This window comes from Salvelinus alpinus, chromosome 2, assembly GCF_045679555.1.
Source record: "Salvelinus alpinus chromosome 2, SLU_Salpinus.1, whole genome shotgun sequence".
Classification (NCBI taxonomy): domain Eukaryota; kingdom Metazoa; phylum Chordata; class Actinopteri; order Salmoniformes; family Salmonidae; genus Salvelinus; species Salvelinus alpinus.
Window position 1 is genome coordinate 65,863,862 of NC_092087.1, and position 12,453 is coordinate 65,876,314.

Consider the following 12,453-nt stretch of genomic DNA (forward strand, 5'->3'; position numbering starts at 1 on the left):
GCGATGTCAGTCCCATGAGCATGCTGAGTCTGACAGCACAATGGGCCGACCAGGATGTCGTACTGTGGAAAGCTGTATTGCATGCTCAAGAACGTGCTGGTTCTCATACCGCTGCTGCCATTTCAATGGCATTTGAGAACATGTTTGAAACTTGGAAACATGAACACACTCCTAGCGCCACTCGAGAAATAAGCTCAACTGCATCTGCAGCAGACATGATACCCTCTGTCATGGCATTGCAACGCCTGCTCAACAAAACTGCTGTCACAGACCGTGGGGTTAAAACGTACAAAAGTACTCGAGGCTGGGAATAAGCCATTCGGTGGTATTCTCTCTGAGCTTCTTTACTGTGTCGCCACCATGCTCAATGCTAGGTACAAGGACTGCTACTTCGATGCAGACAAGAAACAGGGTTTACGTGAAACGTTACATACACTGCTGGACAAGATGGAAACGGACACAGTGACAGTGCGCACCGAGGAAGAGAGATCATGGACGGACAGAGCTGAAACTTCACTGCTTGACATGTATGATGAAATCCTGGTTGAGAATGAAACGACTGAACAAATGTACAATGAAACAGCACAGCAAGTAAGTGAAAGAAATAGGTTTTGATTATGTTTTACTGGTAATGGGGACATACGTAAATTCCAACAAAATAACTTTTTGGTGTATGTGTCTGTGTGCAACCTTTTATTTAACTAGGTAAGTCAGTTAAGAGAAATTCTTATTTACAATGACAGCCTACCCCGGCCAAACCCGGATGATGCTGGGCCAATTGTGGGCCGCCCTATGGGACTCCCAATCACGGCCGGATGTGATACAGCCTGGATTCGAACCAGGGACTGTAGTGATGCCTCTTGCACTGAGATGCAGTGCCGTAGACCGCTGTGTGTGTGTAACTATTTAACTCTACTAGAATGCATAAAAGGCCGCAAAAGGACATGTCAGGACATGTTAGCCGTCACATCAATCAAGTTATGACGGTACTGCCGTACTCAGTGTTCATGTCACCTATTGAGCATGTTTGGGATGCTCTGGATCGATGTGTACGACAGCTTGTTCCAGTTCCGGCCAATATCCAGCAACTTCGCACAGCCATTGAAGAGGAGTGGGACAGGCCACAATCAACAGCCTGATCAACTCTATGTGAAGTAGATGTTGCACTGCATGAGGCAAATTCACCAGATACTGATTGGTTTTCTGATCCACGCCCCTACCTTTTTTTTAAGGTACCTTTGACCAACAGATTCATATCTGTATTCCCAGTCATGTGAAATCCATAGATTAGGGCCTAATGAATTTATTTCAGTTGACCGATTTTTTTTAAATTTTTATATGAACTGTAACTCAGTAAAATCTTTGACATTGTTGCATTTTTTATTTTTGTTCAGTGTACGTAGCGCATTACTTTTGTCCAGAGCCCTATGGGCCTGTGCCATTTGAGACTGGGCCAACATGTATGAATCAAGACCGGGTTTTCGTGCTGTGCCAATTTTCTTGGGACATTCCAAGGTAGTCGTTGGGTTGGTTGGTGAACTCTTGTGTTGAGAACTTGAGACTTGCCAAATCATGTTTTAACAGGAATCAAGCAGGGTGAAAGAGAGAACATTATCCATAGTTTTGTACTGTATGTGCATTAGGAACATTTCTGGGATCTTTTATTTTAGCTCATGAAACATGGGACCAACACTTTACATGTTGTGTTTATATTTTTGTTCAGAATAGGAAATATGATGCCTTTTGGGACTTGGCTAGTTCAAAGCTAATGATCTCTGTAGTCATGACCTAATGGGCTTGTTAAATTAATCAATGTTGTTTATTAATGTTATGTTTTGTGTGGACCCCTGGAAGAGTAGCTGCTGCTTTCGCAACCGCTAGCGGGGATCCCAAAAAAATACTAATACCAGTGTTATTGATTTCAATCGGCCACAGGCTTAGTCAATGCAGCTCATATCCATCAGCAAATTTTTTACATATTTAACTGTAGCAAAGTAGCAGTAAATTGGGATGAAGTTGGACACAAGTTAGCAGCGACTGGTCCCAAATGCAATGGGAAGTTTGCACTCAGAATATTGGGTTAATACTATATTCTGACGTTTAAATCAAGCAAGAAAGAGTTGGAACGGGGCTATACCAGTTTGGAAATGGACGTATCAATTAGTGAGGTTTGAGGAAAAATGTATCGGACAGTGAAAAATCTCAAAATACCTAACTCTTAAAATGCAGTCCATCTGCCAAATCTCAACTTAACTCTCCCATTGACTTACAGTATAGCCTATTTGGCAAGTAAGAGGATTCACACTTTTTACATTAGATGCACTTAACAACACACTGTAAGTGTAACAACACTTACACTTACAGTATAATGTAAGTACATGTACTTTACCATTTTAAGATTGTTTTGTAAGACGCTGAATTGCTAATGTGTCTTTTGATTTATTCTATCAGGAGCTGCTCGGAGATGTACCGCGTCCCCGTGGTGGAGTACAAGACCACCACGGCTGCCGGCTGGCACCGCGTCTCGACCGCCCCGGGTGGCGGCCCGTCCATGTCCCGGGCCTCCCCCACACAGGGCCCCAGCCCTGGGCAGCAGATGTTCCACTACGCCCAGGGGGCCATCTCCCGCAGCACCTCCTTTGACAGGAAGCAACAGGACGGGACCAGGTACACCTCAGCACCCACCTCCATCTTCATTGACTCATAGTTCCTAGTTCAAACGCCCTAGATCAGAGGTACTCAAATATTAGCCTGGAGGGTCAAAGTGCTGCCGGTTTTCTTTTCGAACAGATTAAACTCATTGTCACTGGTTGGTTAGAGATTCCACTCACGAGCACTGTCTTAGAGCGAAGAATTTACATCAGCAGTACTTGGAGACCAGCAGTACTTGGAGACCAAAATCTGGAGACCAGATTTGAGTATCCCTGCCTTTGACACTCATAATCATGCTCAAAGTGTGTCACCAAAAGAAACTTGAGGTACACTACCGTTCAACAGTTTGGGGTCACTTAGAAATGTCCTTGTTTTTGAAAGAAAATAAAATGTTTTGTCCATTTAAAATATGTAGACATTGTCAATGTTGTAAATGACTATTGTAGCTGGAAACGGATGATTTTTAATGGAATATCTACATAGGCATACAGAGGCCAATTATCAGCAACCATCACTCCTAGGCTTCTAGGCAGAGTTGCAAAGAAAAAGCCATATCTCAGACTGGCCAATAAAAAAAGATTAAGATGGGCAAAAGACAGACACTGGACAGACACTGGACAGAGGAACTCTGCCTAGAAGGCCAGCATCCCGGAGTCACCTCTTCACTGTTGACGTTGAGACTGGTGTTTTGCGGGTACTATTTAATGAAGCTGCCAGTTGAGGACTTGTGAGGCTTCTGTTTCTCATACTAGACACACTAATGTACTTGTCCTCTTGCTCAGTTGTGCACCGGGGCCTCCAACTCCTCTTTCTATTCTGGTTAGAGACAGTTTGCGCTGTTCTGTGAAGGGAGTAGTACACAGCTTTGTATGAGATCTTCAGTTTCTTGGCAAATTCTCGCATGGAATAACCTCTATTTCTCAGAACAAGATTAGACTGACGAGTTTCAGAAGAAAGTACTTTGTTTCTGGCCATTTTGAGCCTGTAATCGAACCCACAAATGCTGATGTTCCAGATACTCAACTAGTCTAAAGAAGGCCAGTTTTATTGCTTCTTTAATCAGAACAACAGTTTTCAGCTGTGCTAACATAATTGCAAAAGGGTTTTCTAATGATCAATTAGCCTTTTAAAATGATAAACTTGGATTAGCTAACACAACGTGCCATTGGAACACAGGAATGATAGTTGCTGATAATGGGCCTCTATACGCCTATGTAGATATTCCATAAAAAATCTGCCCTTTCCAGCTACAATAGTCATTTACAACATTAACAATGTCTACACTGTATTTCTGATCAATTTGATGTTTATTTTAATGGACAAAAGAATTTGCTTTTCTTTCAAAAACAAGGACATTTCTAAGTGACCCCAAACGTTTGAATGGTAGTGTATATTACATCAAACATGCTTCCTTGCTTGGCATAAAGATTCACTCAGATTTCATATACATATACAGATTTGCTGACCAATCATGTCTGACTCCTCCCAAGGACCTGTACTAATAATTGAATAGGACTCATTGCTGACCTGTTTTTGTTAGTGAAATTGTATAATTTTCCCGACGGACACAATGGCACCTCTATCCTTAGTATCACTGACACTGCACGACATTAGCATAGGCCGTGCATAATGAGGTCAAGGTTTTTGTAATGTGATTAGCATAAAATTAAGTGGCAAATACATGACTGGGAAACTGAGACTGCTCTGCAGGGAAGAAAAACAAGATGGGGGAAGAGGCATGTTCATTAGGGAAAGCAACTGAGTGTTTTAAAACGATTTGCAATGGAAAACAGGAATGAGCTTTTGTTATTTGACAAGTCTAGGTAAACCATCCCTGTTTGTCTGTTTTCTACCGTTGATCCCTAATGAACTCGACCCAACTCTAATTCCAACTCTAACATACTGTTGCTACTATACTTAAAGCAGTGTTTCTCACAGACATTGCTTCAGATGGTATTTGCACACACAAAAAAGTGGGTACCAGAACTAGAAAAAACAACTGAATCAATGGTGAATGTAGATGATAAGCACTCTCTGGCACTTGATATAATACTAACAGAAAAACAAACAGAAGAGACTAAGGTTTTTCCTAGTTTTTTTGTTTTTGCCCTTATGTTTGGTCATGTTTTATGGAGCGATTTTTTTTTTTTCTGGCAATTGATCAGAATTTATATTATGAAATGTTTCATTTTGTTGGCACTAATATCACTCCATAAGCATCTACTTTTTCACTCTGTCTATGAGGATCGACCTCCCATGTTACTGAACTTGGTACACAGCATGGAAGGTGGTGAGGGGTTGAGGGCTGTGGGGTTAGCTAGCAGGGCGTCAAGGCATGTGAATGTTTTATTGAGCTCCTGAGTGTTGAGGCTCTTGTTTGCAGCCTTGCACTGCCCCTCTGTTGTGGTCTGTCCTCGATCGCCTGTACGCGCACGCGCACACACACACACACAGCGACAGTAAGGCTACCTCAGCATTGGTCTTTCGGGTAGTGTTGCATTACATGTCAGCTATGCAAGGGTGCATCAGGTTGAACGCGTGTGTGTGTCCATGCCATGCGTGTGTGTGGTGTTTCATCTAATCAGTGTGCGCATGTCCTTTTACAACTGTGTGACAACTGTGCGTGTGCATGCAAGCATACCGGTATGTTTGTGTATATGTGGGAGTAGTGCATTTTTGTGGGATGAGTTTGACCTTTAGTAAAAAGAAAAGCACAGCCTGTTGGCTGTCATTTTTCCTTATCGTGGCGGAAAATTGAGATGAAGTGATTCCCTTCTAGTCAATGGTTTCACAGGAATGATTCTGGCATAGATTGTCCTCTCAGGAGTGAAAACTCTATTTTCAGATTAGAGTGTCCTTGTAAATGTCTGTATGAAAGACGTTACAAGTCTACACTGAGTGTACAAAAATATTGTGAACACTTGCTCTTTCCATGACATGGACTGACCAGGTGAATCCATGTGAAAGCTATGTTCCCTTATTGACACAACTGTGGGCAGCATTGGAGTCAAAATGGGCGAGCATCCGGTTTCTGGGTTATGATTCACGCAACATTACATTTTACCATACCGTATTTGTCATATGTGACACTTTGTCTGGGTTCTACAGAGAAAACAGACGTGATAGACTCCGAGGTAGTACAATGGAACCCTTACGGTGACATGTTTTCCTAAGGGGAAACAAGACATGGAGACACTGCATATGTTTGTGCGGGGGTTGTTTGAATTCAAACACTTTGTGGCTTCCACTCCTAGTTGGAGCTTCGCCAGCTAATTAAGAGGGAGTGGGACTCAATTTGCAGCTGCCAACGCCTTGCGAAGCAGGCCTGCTCCAAAGCTGCTGAATATGCACAATTATCCTCCCTTTCACACCACCTCATCCCTTACTCCCCGCCCTACAATATATACCCTCTATTACGCTCGCTTACCCATTGCACATTTACGATCCCATCTCAGCTTTTCCATATGATCCGGGATTCTGTGTTTTTTCGAGGGCTCAGCGTTCCTCCCGGGCCGGCGGGAGAGTCGAGTTTCACGAGTCGGAGGCTCGAGCATCTCCGACTCTCACGGAGGCTTGGAACAGTCTGTTCAGGCTAAGAATAACGCCTTGCCTAACTGCGTACTTACGCTATGTTCCCCTAGTATTTCCCCAAACACTCTTCATAAATGGATGGGATTCTAGATGTCCAGTTGCTCTTTATCGTCACTGTCTAATGGTTGACCTACTATTTGTATTGTCAGTATCGAACAATAAAAAATAAAACATCTTATCTACACTGTGTAATTTGACCTTTGGCACAATGCACCTGAGGATACACAAAACAAACAGACATCAGGAGCACATGTATCATATGTCCAGACTAGGTGATGAGTTGTATTGGCATGAAGGCTCTTTGAGAATAACATGAGTGATAACATGGTCGTTTAGCAGATGTGTTTATCCAAAGTGACCCACCCAGTGGGCAATTTAGTTTTGTCTGCTAGGTACAGTCAAAGTGTTTCCTTAGATCTGGAGTGTGTGGCCCTTTTTGAGAATCCAACTAACAACTAACCCTTTCCATCCAACAGGGCCATTGAAGCTGTAGCCTACAGGTGGGGCACTTTGGCGGTCGAGGCCCGTTTTGGTTAAACGTCCTCTAAACGTTCTTTTGTGGTTTTCAGGGTACTGCAGGAATATGAGATATCCCCTACGGCCTCCTGTAGCAGTCGGGAACCTGGACAACTGTACTGCAGCTCCCCCAGCAACCAGTCCACGTCCAGTGACCCCGGACCCTGTGGCACCTGGTCCCAGAAGGCTGGATACATTAACGGGTAAGTGCATTAGGGCACAGCGCTGCAATGCACATTTTATGACAGCTATGGTGTATATTTTAGGACCACTATGGTGTAAGACACTCTCAACCTCATGCCTCGGCCACTCGATGGAGAGTTACATACACAGCAGACTGGGTTTGAGTATAATAATATTCAAATACTGTATCTGCTCTTGATTGAGCTTGTCTGGGGCAATGGTGCCGATGGAATAGTACCAAAAGTAGAGACCCCGCCCACCTATCAGTTTAAAGGGATAGTTCAGTCCAAAATCAAAGTTTGATAGATGTTTACGTTCCTCAAAATAATCCAAGTCCATATTTGATGGCATCTGTTGGAGAAATCTACAGACCCCAAGCACAAATGAATGGGAGAGATGGCTGTCATCTAATAAGGTGCTTTTCTTTGCTCCTAGATTAGATCGACTTTATTATCCCAACAGGGGGATATTCATTTGGACATGTGCTTAAAAAGACAAAGTACATAAGACATAGAAACGCAGAATAATGCACAATTTAAAATTCATATGAAAAGTGCAACAGTCTACGTATTTACATCGAAAGTTCAATTCATATTTACACTCCTATCAACCCTCTTAAACCAGACTATCCCCTCCTGTGCATAGACGGCACATAATCTATACAGAAAGAGGACCATAATACTATGGTCATTTAGCATTTTTATCCAAAGCGATTTTCATAACTGTTCATCATTCACCGTGACCAATAGTGTATCTGAATCAATCAACTTCAATCCCAGTTATTTTAAAAGCACGTTTTACCTCCGCCATTGTCACAAAGTGCTTTACATATATTCAGCATAGTGTATATATTCAATACAGTGACCCATATATTCAGTATATGTAGTAGGACCAGTCGTGTGTCATATGATAGGCCGTCTCCTCTATCTAGGACAGAACAATGCCATTACCACCCCCCCCCCCCCCCCCCATCCTGGTTCTTCCAGGACCCCATTCCTTGACCTTCTGCAGTCCAGACAAGTCTATAGTCGCCAGGCCAGAGGCCCCAGCCGGACCCCGGCTCTCAGGTTGCAAGGCATTCCTTCAATATCCCCACAGCATCCAGACACATTGTGGAAATGTGTCTGGGCAGCCACAGTTTAACGGATACTGTTACACACCAAGGGAAAGGTTTGAAATAGCTCAGTGTGACTAGCCAAGTGGTGAGGAACAGTGAAACAATGGCCAGTGGTGTGAAAAGCAGGAAGTGGGGTGGATAAGGATTACAATGCACTTTAAAGGTTCCAATGCAAATCAATGGCAAAGCATTGAGGATGCTGTGGGAGAAGATTCATTTAAACCCATTTTCTCAATTGTAATGTTTGGGAGCCATGATATGCTGGTTAGCGTTCTCTTTTCCCTTTGGGGCATGAGTTTAGGACAACAATTCTCATTTGACATAATTATTGCATTGAAAGTTAGGCCGTCATTGAAAATAAGAATTTGTTCTTAACTGACTTGCCTAGTTAAATAAAGGTAAAAAAAAAAAAAAAAAAAAAAAAAAAAAGTTGATACAGTTGTGATTAGGTGAGGCATGGGTAGGCAACCCTGTTCTTGGAGTGCTGGCAGATACTGCGGGATTTTGCTCCAACTAGGTACCACACCTAACCAACTGAGGTAATTGGTCAGTTAAATGATTGCCTAAATTCAAAACACCTGGTCTCCCAGGTCGGTTACATCAAAAACAGGAAGTGCCTATGTCACTCCAGGACCAGGGTTGTCAACCCCTGTGGTAGGATCTGGCAGCTCTACATTGGATCATGCAGGTGCGGGTCAGTTGAAAAAAAAACTGAGTCTGTTCGGGCAACAACAAAACAAATGGCTGACCTGCGCGTCACTGACTGACTGTCTTCATGGTTAGAATGTTCAACAAAGACGTCATATCTTGCCTCCCTCTTTTGAAGTTTTAAACCAGTTTGCTGATACCTCTAGCTTTATGTCCTATTCTTCTTTCGTGCACCTGTAGATGCCAGTCCCCTGCACTGCACCTGGACCAGCCGAGCGACAAGGAGGGAGAGGGCCGGAGAGAGGGGGAGCCCAAGCTGGAGAGGACCAAGTCTGCAGGTATGGGTTACTCTTCTTCATCACCAGCGTCATCATCATCACCATCATAAGCATCATCATGTAATCACCAATATCATCAACTGTGCTATGAAAGAGACAGTCAGTAGAAATGCAGCAAAAAGGTCCGCTGGAGACAGACAAAACAGAAAGCAATATTAACTGTCATTCTTACAGATTCAAGATTGTCATTAACATTTAAGTTTTACCAAACGTGTCATGTTGTGATGTCAACAAATTACAAATGTGCTTTCATAGCCTGTCCCTTAAAATATAATGACTAAATAATTGCCATTCCAATTCATTTTTTGGGAATTTCAGGAACTGCATTGAATAAATGGCAGTAATGGCAACTAGGGTCATATTCATTAGTTCACACTGTAGTAAAAGGTTTTGCAATGGGAAATGTAAACAGGCGTTTCTTATTGGACACATTCAGGTAGTCCCTCCTCACTTTAATCTGTTTGCTTCCATTTGGTTCGTAGTGAATATGACCCAGTTCAAGTCCTATATATATATATGAAGAGTTGACCTGACATCAATTCTAATGGACAGTATCGTAGAAATTGTACCACAAGTATTTTAATGAGATAGTTTTCTTTGAGATATAATTATCACAAATTGTCTTCCTCTTTTGCAGAGGCCAAGTGGCACCATCCCTCCACGAAGATTCTGAACATGAGGGAGAGAAGCCAGCCGAGACAAGGAGCAAAGGACTCCCCCAATAAATACCAACATGTGAGTACTCATACTTGGAAAGAGTTAGTTGTTTTAATGTTTAATGAGGGTAGCCAGGTTGACTTTGATTTTACAATGTAATGCTTTTTTCTTGTCATGTTGCATTTGGGTTAGTTTGTTGCGTCTGTCATCTCATGCAATAGCCTACATTTGAGCGTCAATGGGAGGTATGTCTTGTAACACTGTTTCAGGACAAAATCAGTTAGTTGTAAGACCCTTTAAATAAATAAATCATATGTTTCATTATGTTTCATATGAAACCAATGACAAAACATCATGGCCATTTGGTGAAGATATCCCATAGGACTTTGTCTCGTTAATCGACAAAGGCTTTGGTCGACCTACCTATGCGCTCCCAGAGCACCTTATCCCCTACTAGCAACATGCATGGTCGGTTTGGACTGCAACACGACACCCTTGACAGATGGGCCATGATAGGCCATGATACCGTACGTATTGTCATCTGATCTTTAGGGTCGCACCTAGCAGTAGAGAACGGCTCGGTTACCCATACAGCCCCAAGCCTACACAGTACGATGGTGTGTAGCGCTATGCCTGTAGGGATCGAGGCCCGCCTCCTCTCGTCCTTGACGGATCAGGCTAGATTAGGTCAGCTTACCCTTGTCGGTGGTGACGTTTTTGCTGTCACTTTGGATTTATTCTCCTGTACTACCCCCCCCCCCCACACCTAATCTGAAATCAATTAAAATGTGTATTGAAAGTAATGGCGACGCATGGTGAATATCGATTCATGTGCATTATTTTTTTCATTAATATTACTATGAATGAGGAAGCAACCCAACAATTGGCCCTGGAAAAATATTGAAGCTTGAGGGGATGCTGCTGCTTTTGCTGATGAACAGAAAGAGGGGTAGAATGTATTTGTCTCCCTATGCATTAAAGTTTCATATGCACTGTAAAGGCCGCCAAACATTTCCAGGGTCCCAATTCCTTTTATTTGAGATTTGATTGAATTGTGGCATAAGGATACATAGCTTATGTATCATCGTTTTTTAATGTATACTAGTTGCCGAAATCCTTGTTTCCTCAATTCCTCTCAAAGCTCATTGGATGTCTGAGGGAGGGGTCTTGGATCCTTTACTCCAATGCGCTTTGAGAGGAACTGAGGAAACAAGGCCGGAGGAAGCAAGGATTTGACTGTTAATTTTCAGACACAAATGATTGCCGCTAACCACTAACTATTGTTGTGTTTGATCTCCCAGTCTGGCTCCAGTCACTCCAGCAGCAACACTCTCTCCAGCAATGCCTCCAGTGGCAGCAGCGACGACAAGCGCTTCGGCTCGGGCGATCCCATGGACCCCGATGCCCTGGGCCTCATCTACATTAAGGGCGCGTCCACTGACAGCGGCATCGACACGGTGACTTGCATGCCCCCGCCGCCTCCCCCTCTACCTGGCTGCAGCGGAGGTGGCGTACCGGGGGTCTCGGCCGGCCGACCAGTCCCCCAGGATGCCCGAGGGGAGCAGTGGGTAGTGGAGTACTCCGGAACGGGGGGCTACCACGGAGCGGGGACACCGGAAGAAGGGTTGACGTCACAAGGCTACAGCACCCAGGCCACTTCGGCTGGACACGTAACGGACGGGAGCCTGGGCGACCTGAGCGAGATTTCCTCCATGTCCAGGTAAGGTGTAACTCCAAGATAAAGTTCCCCTAAGTACAGATCTAGGATCAGCTTCCCATCCCCTAGTCCATTAATGAGGAAACCGCAAAACTGACCTACGATCAGCGTCTAAGGGTAACTTCACCCTAAACCAAGAGGCTGACTGGATCCCTTTTGTCTGACCAGTGCTTGAATTGTGGCCACGGCTCACCGATACAGAGTACCAGCATCTGAAATGTTGTTCTGCTTAATTATCGGATGATATTGTAGAATATTCACTCTAAAATTAACCCTGGTACTGTACAATTGAAATCAGTTCTGGTACCTTTTCATTTCAATTCAACCACTCCCAATGACACTTCATAATGTGAGGTCGAACTGCGCCTGTTTTCAATGTCTGTCATTATTGGATGCGAGTTATTTTTGCTCTAGGCATGTACACACATTACACATTGGCATGATGAGTAAGCAGGGACGGACTGGGACAAAAAACGTCCCTGGTCTTTGACCTAGACTGGCCCACCACAACCAGCCCGCGGATATTCCACTGCCGACGCACACACGTGTACACACACCAGGCCCTAATACCACCACCTGCATCACAGCTACTGTACACAAATGCAGTACTATAGTGGTACAGAACTCACATACTGTAGACTGTTATAAGAGTTCTACAGGACACATTCTGAATTGTCATGATTGAACAACATCCCATCTGAAGCCGAGCGTAAAACAGAGAATGTATAATAGCTAGAATACTCAGTGAGACCGAGCACTGGCTGGCTTCACTATGTCAAAGTAGTAGACAACACTACTGCACAGTGAACCAGTAAAAAGACACCTGCATTTTGGGTGTAAAGTGAATGGTAAGTAAGCAAGTTATAGACAAATGTCCTTGGCTAACTTATTGGAAGAGTAGTTTTCTCAGCAGCTCACTTTCCTCTAGCTCAGCACACACATTCAGTTGTATTCATAGTTTTAGCTACAGATTTATAAATATAGCAACGTATTGGAAACAATAGCTTTTATAGTCCGAATTAATCATCATAAAA

At 43.5% G+C, this 12,453-nt stretch overlaps 1 protein-coding gene across 4 annotated transcripts in view; it reads left to right on the forward strand.

The window, feature by feature from the left end:
• Positions 1–12,453, forward strand: part of LOC139544051 (signal-induced proliferation-associated 1-like protein 2) — a 99,960-nt gene that overhangs the window by 68,267 nt on the left and 19,240 nt on the right. For all 4 annotated transcript variants that reach the window (XM_071350748.1, XM_071350757.1, XM_071350774.1 and 1 more), the window contains exons 10-14: positions 2,452–2,667; positions 6,813–6,962; positions 8,948–9,045; positions 9,683–9,780; positions 11,004–11,422. In XM_071350748.1, the coding sequence (XP_071206849.1) occupies positions 2,452–2,667; positions 6,813–6,962; positions 8,948–9,045; positions 9,683–9,780; positions 11,004–11,422 (981 nt within the window). The remainder of the gene's footprint in view (positions 1–2,451; positions 2,668–6,812; positions 6,963–8,947; positions 9,046–9,682; positions 9,781–11,003; positions 11,423–12,453) is intronic.